This window comes from Zootoca vivipara, chromosome 13 (genome assembly GCF_963506605.1).
Source record: "Zootoca vivipara chromosome 13, rZooViv1.1, whole genome shotgun sequence".
Taxonomy (NCBI): Eukaryota; Metazoa; Chordata; class Lepidosauria; order Squamata; family Lacertidae; genus Zootoca; species Zootoca vivipara.
Window position 1 is genome coordinate 12,764,456 of NC_083288.1, and position 15,053 is coordinate 12,779,508.

General features: G+C 49.9%; 1 protein-coding gene across 15 annotated transcripts in view; it reads left to right on the plus strand.

The window, feature by feature from the left end:
* The window catches only part of GPATCH8 (G-patch domain containing 8), an 80,874-nt gene extending 65,928 nt beyond the window's left edge, over nucleotides 1-14,946 (plus strand). For all 15 annotated transcript variants that reach the window (XM_060282325.1, XM_060282328.1, XM_060282327.1 and 12 more), the window contains 2 exons: nucleotides 8,061-8,191; nucleotides 8,891-14,946. In XM_060282325.1, the coding sequence (XP_060138308.1) occupies nucleotides 8,061-8,191; nucleotides 8,891-12,692 (3,933 nt within the window). In that variant the 3' untranslated portion in view covers nucleotides 12,693-14,946. The remainder of the gene's footprint in view (nucleotides 1-8,060; nucleotides 8,192-8,890) is intronic.
* Nucleotides 14,947-15,053: the final 107 nt, after the last annotated feature.

Consider the following 15,053-nt stretch of genomic DNA (forward strand, 5'->3'; position numbering starts at 1 on the left):
GGAGGAAGGCTGGGTATAAATGAGACAACTATTTAAGGACTCTGCTTCCTGATGTGTAGGAGCGCCCTATATTTTACTTGAGACGCACAGCTCACTTGTGGAAATATATATATAAAATTGTCTAGTAGCACCTTAGAGACCAACTAAGTTTGCTCTTTGTATGAGCTTTCATGTGCATGCACACTTCTTCAGATGATTTCAGATTTCACTTGTGGTTAATAATGGGCTAGCTACCGTCAGGGTTTCACAATTTTAGCTTGGGTCCAGCAGTCGTCCTACTGTTTTCTGCCAGCCAACTCTGGCAGTACTCAACATTTTCAAAGCAGATACCGGTTTAATCCAAATGAGAGCATGTGTTATTAATTTGGGTGTTATCTTCTGCACTAAACAAATGAAATCAGGTTTCTTCAAATTGTGGCTAAACTCCCTGGATAATTGTTGTTTCGAGGTTAGCTACAAAGCCTAATCTTACCATGATTTTAGTGGGCTTTCCTTCTGAAGAAATAGGATTACACCTTAAATGGATTGTGAGTTGTATTGAGATGCATAATAAATCCAGGTTTATTTGAAATTGAGTAGCACTGAGCTCAAGGGACGTGGGTGGCGCTGTGGTCTAAACCACAGAGCCTAGGGCTTGCCGATCATAAGGTCAGCGGTTCGAATCCCCACGATGGGGTGAGCTCCTGTTGCTCGGTCCCTGCTCCTACCAACCTAGCAGTTCAAAGCACGTCAAAGTGCAAGTACCGTGTTTCTCATATTTTAAGGCATCCCTAAAAAATAAGGCATGGCAGGATTTTCAAGACCTGGCGAAATACAAGGCATACCCCCAAAATAAGACATGCTGGTATGGTATGGCAGGGCACGCCGCGCCAAGTCCCGACTGAGCAGGACCCGGCAAGGGCAGCAGCGCGCGCTTTGCCGAGCCCCGACTGAGCGGGAGCTGGCAAAGGCAGCAGTGCGCGCTTTGCCGAGCTCCAACGGAGCGGAAGCCGGCAAAGGCAGCAGTGCGCGCTTTGCCGAGCTCCAAGCCGGCGGCGGGCTGCTGCTTTCCCGCTCAATTTCGACAATACTGCCACAAGCGAAAGGACGCAATGACGATGCCACTACTCACGACACCACTTTCACTTCCACCCTCCTTCTGGGATGGTCCATCCGACCCCACCTAAGGGCGGGCTTAATGCGGGGGCCTCGAGCCGCCATGTTGGACTTAACCACCAGGATTGTTCTAACGAGGGGGTGGGATGTGAAGCGAGCTTTACCTCAAGACCGAAACGCCTAATTCCTAGGGGAAAGCCTAACTGGGCGTTAACCTATAGCAAACCCTGTCCTAGCCCATTAACATAGGAGATTAACATATACAACCCAGTAAGACACCGCTTTTGGAATCCGTTCCCCCCTCCTGTGCCGAGTTGGTCCCTGCCCCCTCTCGCGAGACTCGCCGCCGGGTCCGCTCTCGCGCACATGGCCCGGTGAGAGGGAGCCTCCCCTGCGCCTGCGCCTGCGCTCTCCCTCCCCCTTTTCGGCCCAGCGCGCCGCCTTGCCTGTTCGTGCGCCGCGTGTGTGAGGCGAGCGGGAAGGCCGCGCAGCCCCCCATGCAGGAGACCCAGGAGAGCCCGGCGGCCGCCGAGACCCCCGCCGCCGCTCTTCCCGCCCAGGACGAGGGGCCCGGAGGAGGAGAGCCCGGCGGTGGAGGAGGAGAAGGAGAAAGAGGCGGCAGCAGCAGCGGCGACTCAGAGGCCGAGCTGCCGGACGGGCCTTCCGCGGAGGAGCCTGCGGGGAAGAAGGAGCCGGAGCCCGGAAAAGGCGGCAGTGAGGAGAAGGAGGAGGAGGGGGAGAAGCCGCGAAGCAGCAGCCCGCCGCCGGCTCGGAGCTCGAGCCGGCAAAGGCAGCAGCGGCGCTTTGCCGAGCTCCGACAGAGCGGGAGCTGGCAAAGGCAGCAGCACGCACGTTGCCAAGCTCCAAGCCGGCGGCGGGCTGCTGCCTTTGCTGGTTCCCGCTCAGTCGTGGCTCGGCAAAAAAATAAGACACCCCCGAAAATAAGCCATAGGCTTATTTTCTTGAGTAAAAAAATATATAAGACATGTCTTAAAATATGAGAAACACGTTAGATATATAGGGGGGAAGGTAAACAGCGTTTCCGTGTGCTGCTCTGGTTCGCCAGAAGTGGCTTAGTCATGACCCGGAAGCTGTACGCCAGCTCCCTCGGCCAGTAAAGCGAGATGAGTGCCGCAAACCCAGAGTCCGTCCACGACTGGACCTAATGGTCACGGGTCCCTTTACCTTTAGTACTGAGCTCAGTAGGGTTTATTCTCCAGTAAGTGTACGTAGACTATAGTAGTCCAAGTAGCCAAGTAGATGACTCTCCTTTTGTGTGCAAACTAAGCCATTTTACGGTTTTTACCAAGCAGAAGTTAAAAATACTTTATCATTTGTTTGGTTTCCTAGTATAAAGCACATGGTCTCTTAGTTTAATTAAACCTCCAGAAAATACATTATGGTTTTAAGAACACACAGCAGCTGACACAGTTGTGAAGTTTCTCTAAAAAGCTCTTGCAGTGACCAATTGGATATGTCTGGCTTTGAGGAGCTCAGTTTGGCATCTGCATGGGCTGAGGCAAGCAGGAGCCATAAAAGGCATGTGAAGTGGCTCTTCCTTTACTTCAGCAAATCAAGGGGGGTGGAGAATATGTCTGCCCAGTTCACAAGAATCTGGGATGGGGATGAAAAGCAAACTCCCGTCTTGGCTGCAGAGAACATTCATTGCTAAGCCTTTGGCTTGCTCTGCAGGCGAAGAAAAGGCAGCACAGTATGCTTTGCATGTCACTTGCGTCTTTGTCTAATGGGTCCAACAGGCCCCTTTCCTTCCAGCTAATCTCTGTCTTCCCATTTACTGCCTGAATCTATGCTTCTTTACTCAACAGCATGTCCTCCTGAGTTCAGTGGAGCTTCCTCTCCAGTAAGCTTGCATGCTGCCGCAGCCTCGACATCCAAATTAGCAGCTATGGTTATATCGGCAAAGCTTTGTTCTGAGCAGCCTTGGAGCACCATATTTTTAATCTCTCTCTCTCTCCCCCCCCCCCTCTCTCTGTCTCTCTCTCTGTCTCTCTCTCTCTCTCTCTGTGTGTGTGTGTGTGTGTGAGAGAGAGAGAGAGAGAGAGAGAGAGAGAGAGAGAGAGAGAGAGAGAGAGAGAGAGAGAGAGAGAGAGAGAGAGAAATCATTCACTGCTCTTGGGAGTTTGCAAAAGCAGTCCTTTCTCTTAATTTCAGGCAGCAAATTGTTTATACAGTAATTACCACACTTAATTCCAACCCCAGTAGCTTATAAAAGAAAACCACAAATATAGCAATAAATAACAAGACTAAAGAGTGAAACACAAAAGCATTAAAAAGAAGATATAGTAGAAAACATTAGAAATCATTTATAAAGTGGATGCTGAAAACTTCATTTTAAAATTCCATCAAAATGCTAAGAAAGAGAAAGCTTAGTGGTGGATTGGTGGGGCAGGGAGAGAATTGCTAGACACTAGCAATGCCCAACTCCCTGAAGGTTGGGAGAATCATGCCTCTCACACATTTTTCTTCTCTCTCTGCCGCTTCTTCCTAGAAGGCCGGCTTCTCTGGGAATTGAGTGAGCTTTTTAAAAATTGAGAGCCAAGCAAGATTTTTGTAATTTGTTATTCCCGGCTTCTGAGATTCCCTGGAGCAGGGGATGATGATAGCTCCACCTTCTGAACTGATCCTCGAACAAACAATTTAACAAGCTAAACAGGCCATTAGGCCTGCTTGAAAGGAATCCTCTTGCCCTAGGTCTGCTTGTTTTGCTTATCTGGCAAGTCTCAGAAAAGCCCTTAGGTGCAGACTGAATTGGCAGGCAAATCTCCCTGCAGTCCTCTACTCCCTCTACTGGGACTCCGCTATTCCTGTGCATTTGCTGCTAAAGCACTTTAGAGGCCTCCTAAACAGCACATTTTGCAAAGGGGAGGGAAGACACACACTGCTGGGGTGGTAGAGGGAACTTGCCAGAGCAAAGGGGAACAAGCTCTCTCTGTCCATGTGCCAGTGCAATTTCTATTCAGCTGAAGCAAAAAGACCTGGGTGCCTTACTCAACCTGCCTCCAAGTGTACTTATATTGCATGCCTATTGTTGGTTTTGCTTTCTGCAATTTGTTTTAAGTTTGCAAATAAAACAAAGAGCTGGAGTTGAGCATGATCGGTTCAGAGCTGGTGGGGGGTGGGGGGAGGCGGGGGGGAAAAAAAGCTCCAATGGGGTCTAGAAGCTGAACTGAGGCAGCAGGCCAATTTATCCTCTCTTATTAACTATCCATGCTGTTTTGAAACAAGTTTTTCCACATGAGCGGATATAATATATATATTTATGGTTGTTTTAAACTGCTGCCTCACATACATCTTTAATTATGGCACAAGCTAAATATGTTGGTTTCAGGTGCCTTGTTATTCATCCTGCACCTTTCCTGCCTTATTGCACTACTCAGAACAGGGACTTGTCTGGGACAGTTCATCACTTCCGAAAGTTAAAGGGCTGCTTAGGGGAAGGCAGCAAGGGAAATAAAACTAGTGGTGAAGACCAAAGAAACATGCTAAATTAGTGGATGTGCATGCCTCCCCTCTAACTGGGCACATAGAGCCCACATGGATGTTCCATTTGTGGATTACTGTAAGATGCAACAGCTTTTAACCACCATGAGTGACTTCCCTCTCATTTAATGGCTGGTGGCAGTTCTTTACCTGTGTTAATGAACGCAAGTAAAAGGCACAATTCCAGATTAAGGTGGAGTGCAGATGTAAAATTTTAAGCATATAGATGTTTCTGCTGCAGGGTACCCTGGCAGCAGAAGCAATGGTGTCTGAACCAGAATTCAGGGGATTAGGTGGCAGAACCTCCATGCCTGAGTACCTGCCCTTTTCACTGACTAGCAGGACATAATAAATGCAGGTTTCTAAAATCGGCTTTCTTGGTGCAGTCACTTCAGTGCAAATTGCAAGGCGTTCACTGAGAATGTGCATGCCTCTGCTAACTATATCGCGCTCTTGCATGCATTAAAAGTGCACAATGCCAAGGGATGTAAATTTGTATCTTACGGTACTCTGCTCCTGCAAATTTGAAACACAAAGCAAGCCTCTGCAAAAACAAAACAAACAAACAAAAACCCTGCCTTTCCTGTCATCCAGTCTTAATAAGTGCAGCGCTATACTGTAATCATATGGCAGTTCATTCCAAACCGCTACAGATGAGCCCAACTTGTCACACTCTTTGTTCCCCACACTTGTCAAAGTGCTAAGCAAGAGGCATCCTTGCGGCCCATCATTAAAAGTGGGCTATAATTTTCTTTAATAGCAGAGCTTTGTCATGCACATGGGGCTTGCTGCTTCCCCACTGCTGGGGGATCTGTGAATTTTGGTGCTGTCTTCCCACGCTGCTGGTGCTTTTGTTCATTCTTGTGAAGACTTGGTTTTCCCAGCTGTGTGTATTCTTAAGATGGGCATGAACAGGATTTGACCCATGGCTGCAACAGGGGAAGGTAAATCTAGAGGTTTTTTGCATACTCACTCACTTAGAGGTTTTTGCACATGCTATTTATAAACCACCCTTATGTTGAACATTTTCAACTGAACATTACAAGAGTGGTTCATGCAAGTGGTTGAAGGAGACCAGTGTTTCATGCAGGATTCATTCAAAAACGAAACTGGTTCCACAAATGCTTCCATAGAACCTTGGAAATGGTTCTTTATGGAGGGATCCGGTTTATGAAATTTTAGACTTTCATAGATGTACTTGAAAGCTATTTGGTTCTCTCAAGGCTTCTCCCCCAGCTTCACTTTTCCTGTAAATCAGGGATGGGCAACCTATTGCCTGTCAGATGTTGTTTGACTACCAAGCTCCATCCAACCCCAGCCAGCATGGCCAGCAACGATAGGAATTGTGTTCTAACATAAATACCATTAATAGCAACATCTGGAGGGCCCCACCAGATTCCATGTCCCAGCTGTAAATGCTGCTCCTTTCACATTCCAGGGATACTTAACTTGTTTTGTGTTTTCTCTCCTCTTCTCCGCTCAAGGCAGCCTCGTAGAACCAGTGTTTGAATATGTAGTGACCCACCCCAGCTTATTTTTCCTGGCAAAGTTATTAGTATTATCCTACTCGATGAGAGTCCTGTTCCTCTGTGCCTTCTTAGCTGTGAACCAGTTCCATATCCAATAGAATAAGCTTGCAGATATTCTGAGCATTGATGTTAGTAATGGTTGCCCTTTTTTTCTTTCTTTCTCTCTCTCTTCTGCTCTTGTGTATTTTTTTTTACCTCCCCCCCCCCACTCATGATATGATATTGTCAACTGATATAATGAAAGCATATTATGGAGGCCAGATCATAAGAGTGAGTTTTTTTTTCCTACTAGTGTCTGTAGCTCTGTCTTTCTGTGTGCATGTCTGAGAACGTAGCTATGCATTCCGCTCCTCTTCTTCCACTCTCAGTTCAGTGAAACCATAACCCCATTCAACCATGTCTTACTAGTTTTGGAAAACCCATCCCCTCCCCTCCCTGCATCATCTCATCTCATTCAAAGTGGTGTCCATTTTCAGCAGAGTAATGCTAGGCTTGAGTCTGCTCTGGGCTAGGGGCAAAAACTTGAGAGTTCTGTGCCAAAGCCACAGCTTCCATATTGTGGCCAGGGACAAGTCCATATAAGCCGATTCTTTTGAAGGGCGTATTTTTTACCTGATGCATTTGGTTGCTGGGGCAAAACTTCGTGTTGATTTCTTCCTGCTTTCTGTTATGGATGGATGTGTGTGGGAGGGGGCGGGTAGCTCAAGTTACTGTGGAGGGGAAACCACTAACACTGTTGTGGCTGCAAAGAGCACAATTATATGCTAAGCCTTAAAAAAAAAACAGGACGCGGGTGGCGCTTTGGTTTAAACCACAGAGCCTAGGGCTTGCTGATCAGAAGGTTGGTGGTTTGAATCCCCGCGACAGGGTGAGCTCCCGTTGTTTGGTCCCACCTAGCAGTTCAAAAGCATGTCACAGTGCAAGTAGATAAATAGGTACCGCTCTGGCAGGAAGGCAAACGGCATTTCCGTGCGCTGCTCTGGTTCGCCAGAAGTGGCTTAGTCATGCTGGCCACATGACCCGGAAGCTGTCTGTGGACAAACGCCGGCTCTCTCGGCCTATAGAGCGAGATAGGTGCCACAACCCCAGAGTCGTCCGCGGCGGCCTAGCGGTCAGGGGTCCCTTTACCTTTAAGCCTAAAAACAATTGCTGTGTCACCAGTCACAATCAGATGGGTTTAAATGCTTGCTGTAGCAAGAACACCCCACTCCCAGTCTTTGTTTAGTCACTGGGATTTTGCAGCCAGGTTTGTTAACAAATTTAGCTCTTAAGCCTTTTCCGCCAGTTTTCCTCTGAAAAGGAACCTGCAATTCTAAGCGTCCAGGATTGTATAGGGAGATAGAACTGTTCCTCCCTACTGCTCTTGTATACCTAAATATAGTATCTTCTTCCTCTCTTAATCCTTTCTAGGAAGTGCCTCAATGCTTCTTGCTTACACTCTAAAATGGCTACTCTTTGGAGACTTTTAGTGAGCCCACCCTGTGACTATATGGCCTGCTACTAAGTCAGACCACTGAACTATCTAGCTCAGTGTTGTCTGCTTAGAGTGTTCAGGGTCTTGGGCAGAGATCTTTCCAAGCCCTCTTATCTGGAGATGCCAGGGACTGCATCTGGGACCTTCTATATGGAAATGATGTGCTCTATATCAGTGAGTTCAGGGAGCGCCTTTAAATTGTCTGGTGCACAGGTGGGAAACCTATGGCTCTCCACATGCTGCTGGATTACAGCTCCCATCATCCCCGATGGCCTTGCTGGCTGGGGCTGGTGTGAGCTGAATTCCAAGAAGATTAGGAGAGCTGCTGGTTACCCACCCCTGGCCAAATGGCGCAGAATGGGTTAAGGATGTCCAGCTGGGAAACTCTTTAGCAAAACAGGAAAAGGCCCACAGTTCCATCTTATTCTCTTCTATTTTCCTTTCCTCTTGCTTTGCTACAGAGGTTGAAGGATCTCAAGCAAAGGGAGTTTGCTCGCAATGTTTCCTCGAGATCCCGGAAAGATGAGAGGAAGCAGGAGAAAGCCCTCCGTCGTCTCCACGAGTTGGCTGAGCAGAGGAAGCAACCTGAATGGTAAGTGATGGGCTCCTTGTGCCAGATAATTAGCTAAGTTAAACATACAGTTGACTTCCCATTTTAATCAGGCTGTTTTTAATGGACTGGATAGCAAGTTGTTCTTCAGATTTTTGTAGAACAAAATTTATTATGCCCTCTTCCCCCCCCCCCAAAAAAAGTGGAATGGTTAGCTCACCAGTGGCCAATCTGTAAGTTCAATTCTCCATTCACCCTCTTCACCAGGAACATATTTTGGAAGGGCAGTGTATGTGTCCTATGAGTGGAGGGAGACAGATTTAATTGAACTAACTGCTCTAGTGAACAGGATCTGAGTTGGGAAAAGCTTCAGGCCTGAAATGGATGAGGCAGCTCTTACTTGTGTGCATCAGAACCTTGTGATGCTTTGTCTTGATTTTTCTATATAACCAGGAAGGCTTGAATCTTAAGACACCTTTTTTAAAAAAAAATTCACAAATACTTGAATTCTGTCATGGGTGTGCTGGTTGGAGCACATGAATTATTCCACATATTATACAGTGGAAGTGTAGATGAAAACTTTGTTCCTGGACATACCGTTAGCTTTCGAAGCAATTCCAGGAAATTAGTGAGAGGTTGAATAAGCATGGGTAAGAGAAAAAGGTGAATATGCTAATGTTAAGCAGCATCTAACTATTGTTTCTCCCTACCCCCTACCCCTGTCCCATTTCAATCCCTCAGTGCTCCAGGAAGCGGGCCGATGTTTAGAACGACTACTGTGGCAGTAGATGAGGAAGGAGGAGAGGATGACGTTGATTCAGCAGCTCCCAGCAGTTGCTGCTCTTTTTCACCAGCTCCTGGGCCGGTTGCCAGTATGACCACAGACAAGGGTCTTGTTTGTGCCACTGGGCAAACTAGTAGCAACATCGGGCTTGGGCAGGTACCTGTCCAGGTACCGCAAGCCATCAGCTCAGGGGTTAACCCTCTTAAGATAGGCGTGTCTTTCTCATTTGCCAAAAAAGCCCCAGTGAAACTAGAGTCAATTGCCTCCGTCTTCAAAGACCACGTTGATGAGTCCAGTTCTCCCGATGACGAAATCAAAGCAGATGAGAAAGCCCAGCCTGATCCTGGAGCCTTGGGGAAATTTGCGGAGGTCGAGGGGACAAACAGCCCTGACAGCAAAGGCGACGAAGAGGAGCAAGCACACGAGAAGGAAGGTCTAAACACCACCCTGTCAAAACTGAATGTAGCACTAGAGCCAGAGTATTACCACTACATCCCGCCTGCTCACTGCAAGGTGAAGCCAAACTTCCAGTTCCTGCTCTTTATGAAAGCCACAGAGCAAGTCGAAGCAGAAGCCATGAGCAAGAAAATGGCACATGAAAGGAAGCGGAGCAACTCGCCAAAACCCAAAGCGGCAAAGAATGGTGAGAAGGTGACAGCAGCAGAGTGTGCCACCCACCAGAAGGAACCGAGTCCTTCCAGCAAAGGCAGCAAAACTGAAGTTAAAGACCCTCCAGAAGAGGCCGGCGGGCAGGAAGGCAAGCCACTCAAGGGAAGCGGTTCTGCAGAGTCTGAGGTCGCCAAAGAGCTTCCTCAGGTTGCGTCAACCAGTAAAGAAGGCACAGACGGGCCAAAGCATTTGACAGGACCTTTCTTCCCCGTGCTCAGTAAAGACGAGAGCACCACCCTCCAGTGGCCTTCAGAACTGCTGATCTTCACCAAAGCAGAGCCCTCTGTGTCGTACAGCTGCAATCCCTTGTATTTTGACTTTAAGCTGTCTCGCAACAAAGACATTAAAGCTAAAGGGGCGGAGAAACAGAAAGCTGCAAGCAGCCTTCCCAAGGAGAAAGCGCCGTCTGCTGAAGAGGGCAGCCTGAGCAAGAGCAAAGAGGTGGGCGCTCCTGCGGGCACCTCCACAGCAGTGCCGGAGAGCAAGTCCCTGTCTGCCTGCAGCAAGCAGGAGCCCAATCCTGTGTCGGCTGGCAAGGGTGAGGGGCCAGAAGACAGCAGCAAAGGCAGCCTTGTTGGCCGCAAGGACAAAGTGGGGAAATCCCACAAGCACAAGAAGAAGAAGAAGCACAAGAAGTCCACAAAACACAAACGCAGGCGCAAAGGCGAGGCAGAAGACAAAAGCAGGGATGGGGACCTGGCAGAAGAGAAATCCAAGAAGCGGAAGAAACACAAACACAAAAAGAGCAAGCCTTCCTTTGCCACGGAGCTGGAGCGGACGCAAGGGGCCGACGAAACTGGCCACCTCAAGAAAAGAAAGTGGTGTGCTCAAGACTCTCAGCGGAAGTCTCTTTCCACCGAAGAAAGCAGCAACAAGAAAGAGGACGGCGGAACCTCTTCCCAAGATCACGGTGGCAAAAAACTCAAAGGGGACCCGCAGCAGGCATCATCCACTGCCAAGAGGCGGGCCTCCACCTCCGCCCACTCCAGCCACAGAGGCCGGCAGAGCAGCGGTGGCTACGAGAGCGACGAGGATTCCTGCCACAAGCACTTCCGACAAAAGTCTGCTTCGCAGTACAGTGACGATTACGACTCTGGCAGCAACTGTTCCCGAAGCCGCTCCCGGTCAGGGCGTCGGCATTCCTCCCGAAGGTCATCCCAGAGGTCCTACTCAACGAGTTCATATGCCTCCTCTGACAACAGCCGGTACAGCCGGCGGCGCAGCTACTCAGAAGACAGCTACAGTGACTACAGCGACCGCTCTCGGAGCCACACCAAGCGCTCCCACGACTCAGAGGACGATTCTGACTACGCCAGTTCCAAGCGCAGGTCGAAACGGCACAAATACTCTTCTTCGGAAGACGACTACAGCCTGAGCAGGAGCAGATCACGGAGCCGGAGCCGAACCCACACCAGGGGGAGATCGAGGACGAGAAGCCGGGGCAGGACGCGCAGCAGCAGCTGTAGCCACAGCCGGTGTAAGCGGCGGAGCCGCAGCCGGACTGGGCACAGCTGGAAACGGAGCAGGAGCTACAGCCGGGAGCGCAGCCGGAGTGCCAGGAGCCTCTCCCAGCGGTCCGTCTCCAGGAAGGGGTCACGTGGCCATGAAAGCCTTGGGGAGAGGAGATCCGCACGGCGAGACTTTATCCGCTCAAAGATCTACCGCTCCCAGTCCCCCCACTATTTCAGAGGCAGACCAGGGGAAGGGCCCACGAGGAAGGAGGAAGCAAGAGGCGATGAAGCGACAGGGACCACTACCAGCCTCTCCCAAAACAGCGGCAACTCCAGCCTGGGGAGCAACTGCAGCTCTGAGGAGAAGAACTCCGCCACGGCTAAGCTCCTCCTGGAAAAAGTTCAGTCCAGGAAGGTGGAGAAGAAGCCCAGCGGCAGCGAGGACTCTCCCTCAGGGCCTCACAAGGTTGGGATCAAGCTGAAAGATCCCCCGCAAGGCTACTTTGGCCCAAAGCTCCCTCCCTCCCTAGGCAACAAGCCCGTCCTTCCCTTGATCGGGAAGCTGCCCACAGTCCGAAAGCCAAACGCCAAGCAGTGTGAGGAGTCTGGATTAGGACTGGGGACCGGGGAGGAGCTGGAGCTGCCTGAGCTCGACGAAACCCCCCACGATGTCGGGGAGGCAGCTGCAGCAAGCCAACCCACACTGGATGAAACTCTGGTGATAGAGACCCAGGAGAGCCTTCTGGGAGATCAAAAGCCAGAAGAAGCGGCCGTGGACATGGCTCCCATGCCCCTGGAGCCGCCAGCCCTCCCAGAACACTTTGGATCCGGCGACCTGCCCGTGCCGCACCCGTTCCCTGCCCCCGCGGAAAGCGAAGCTGCCGAGCCTCTGGACGGCAGCGCTCAGCCCGTCTCCCTCGAAGGCAGGATGGTGCCCCTGGCCCCCGAAGTGGAGCCCTTCCCCAGCTACGTCCCACACAGCGCGGAGCCGAGCATCAGCGGGGAGCCGGAAGGCAGCGAAGACTCTTCCCTGGCGCCACTGGAAAGCCAGCCCATCACCTTCACCCCGGAGGAGATGGAGAAGTACAGCAAGCTCCAGCAGGCTGCCCAGCAGCACATCCAGCAGCAGCTCCTGGCCAAGCAGGTCAAGGCCTTCCCAGCCTCTGCCGCCCTGGCTCCAGCCACAACTCCTGCCTTGCAGCCTATCCACATCCAGCAGCCAGCCGCAGCCGCAGCCACCTCCATCACCACCGTGCAGCACGCCATTCTGCAGCACCACGCGGCCGCCGCGGCCGCAGCCATTGGCATCCACCCCCACCCTCACCCTCAGCCTCTTGCTCAAGTGCACCATATCCCTCAGCCCCACTTGACCCCCATCTCCTTGTCCCACTTGACCCACTCCATCATCCCAGGGCACCCCGCCACCTTCCTGGCCAGCCACCCCATCCATATCATCCCCGCTTCTGCCATCCACCCGGGTCCATTCACTTTCCATCCCGTCCACCACGCTGCCCTCTACCCGACCCTCCTGGCACCCCGGCCAGCGACAGCTGCTGCCACGGCGTTGCACCTCCACCCTCTCCTGCACCCCATTTTCTCAGGACAGGATTTGCAGCACCCTCCCAGCCACGGCACATGAAGGAACGAGAGAGGCAGCCTCTATCGGGGAGGGGAGGGTTAGGGGAAAAGAGAGGACAGGGGCATGTCTGTCTGTCTCTGTGCGTGTGCATCAGTCTCTCTCGTTCTACGGGAAGGCGGGGGCTGTCTCTGGACCTGAGAACAGCCCAAGAAGGGGGAGGATTAGGCAGGGGCAGGGAGGCTCAAGGGAACAGGCCTGTGAAAGATGGGAGAGCTGTGCTGCTGCTGGTTTGCTTGTAAGGATATTCAGGGGGCTCGTGTGCCCGGGGAGGTGGCTACTTCGCTGCTTCAGGGATGTGCAGCCCTTTAGCAAATGCACCCCTTTTTAATTTCCAATTCACGTATTATGAATCATTTACTACCCACTCTGAAGACCTAAATAAAGTGGGTATACACATCTATCTTATTTGGGCATCAATATCAAGTATAAAGCGTGAAAGTTAATGATTTGAATCCACCTTAAAGCTTAACCCGAGCATCAGAACCAAGAAACACTCAGCACTTGCTCCATCTCCTCTGTTGCCCTCTCCCCTCTCTCCAGCTCATATTCGGGGAGCCATGTTCAGCAGCCCCCACTGAGCACCACAAACTGGGAAGTTGCTTTTCAGTGACCAGTTTCCACCACCACCACCCCCCAGACCAGCTTGGCAGTGCTCTCCTTCCTACACACCCTTTACGACGCTGCTGAGAGAGCAGAGAGCAATTCCTTGAAGCAATATGTTGTACTGGAGTCCTGTGAACATCCTGAACATGACTCTGTAACTTGTACTCTTTTTCCTCTGTAATATTGATGGTTCCTTATTAACTTATGGTGTGTGTTTTTTTTCAGAAGAAGAAAAAAAAAGAATTTAAGAAATTGCACTGAACTCTGTACATGTCAATGCTGCTTTTTGTAGCTCCTCTGACAAATGTTCCATATTGATAGTATACCGCAATAACATTTTTTACAGCCCGTTCTTTGAGTGGTACCCGTTCAGGTGGCTTTAGTTATCTATACATTTTAACGTAGTTGGGAAGGAAATTCTCGTCAAAGGTTCAATGCTTCTAGTTATGGCTAGGGCACAAAATGATTTGAAGCATGTATATTTTAATTGAGCTCATTTTTTAAAAAATGTACCATTAAAAAAAGACGTTCATTTTATAGGAGAAAACGTCACAGGATTTGGAAATAAACAAAGGAGCAGTGACCTGGACTCCTTTGTCCCATAGCTAACAAAGTCCATCCTGTGTAAAATGACATCTCTTGTAACTCCTGTGAAAAGGCAGGTTTGTGAGGCAGATGAGGCGTCGTTCACTGTGTGCTTCAGTCGGTAGCCAGGCCCCTTAAGTTTGAGAGAAACAGTCCGTTTGTTTGGCAAAGCAAACAGTCGCTTTCTGGTCACAGGAATATATGAGACCCACACAAAAAACCCCACAACAACACCCAAGAGCCCAGCTATTTTCCCTGGATTCAACCACTTGTCATTGCAACAACAACATAGCTTCTAGGTGTGGATGGGTGTGTGTGTGTTAAGGCTCCTTGTTTTCAAATATGTGCCTTTTTTATGTTTTGGAGAGGTTTTGAGTGGTGTGTTTTCGTTCCGAATCCCTTTCCTTTTTTTTCTTCCTCTTGGGGTTTTCTTCTATGGGGTGCCCTTTCCTCACAGCTGCCCCTTGAGAGAAAAGACCACCTCCCCAGGGTGTGGCCCCAAATTAAACTAGAAAGCGGGGGCTCCTGGAATCTCAAGGTTCTTTTGCTGAGTGCAAAAAGAGGCCGAGATCCTGCAAAGCAGTGGCTGTTTTGGGACACGTGTCCAGACCCAAAGGGCACTACTTGCTTGTATATCCTGAGATGCGGCCTCCCATTTCAGAAATTCAGAAATAACCACTGCTGGCTGCTGCCCTGAAATGGCAAGACTATGGGACTGCTTTTAAGCTTCCTTACCCTTGGCTACAACGAGGCAAGCACTGGAAACTGCTGCTGTGACAAAGGGACTCGGTTCTTGGTAGTCGCTGTAGATAATTCAAGAAGTAACAGTATTAATTTCTCAGTGCTTCATTCCCTTGAGGTTCAGACGGGAGACGCAGCACCCCAGCAGGGAGGAGGAGACTGGACTTCCACAAGAGTGCTTACCACAAAAGAGAACGCACTATTACTTCAGTATCGGCAGGCTATATTTAACTTTTGTCACATAAAAAGTATATATATAAATATATATACATGCTGTAAAAATGAGGAAAATAAACTTTCTAATAAACTAGTAATTTGGGGGAAAGCGTGTGTGTACTTGTTTCCCAAAGGATCAGATTCACGTTGTTAGTCCTCATGTTGTGACTCTTCCCACTGCCATCACCCCTGTTTATGGCCCCACATTTATTCACT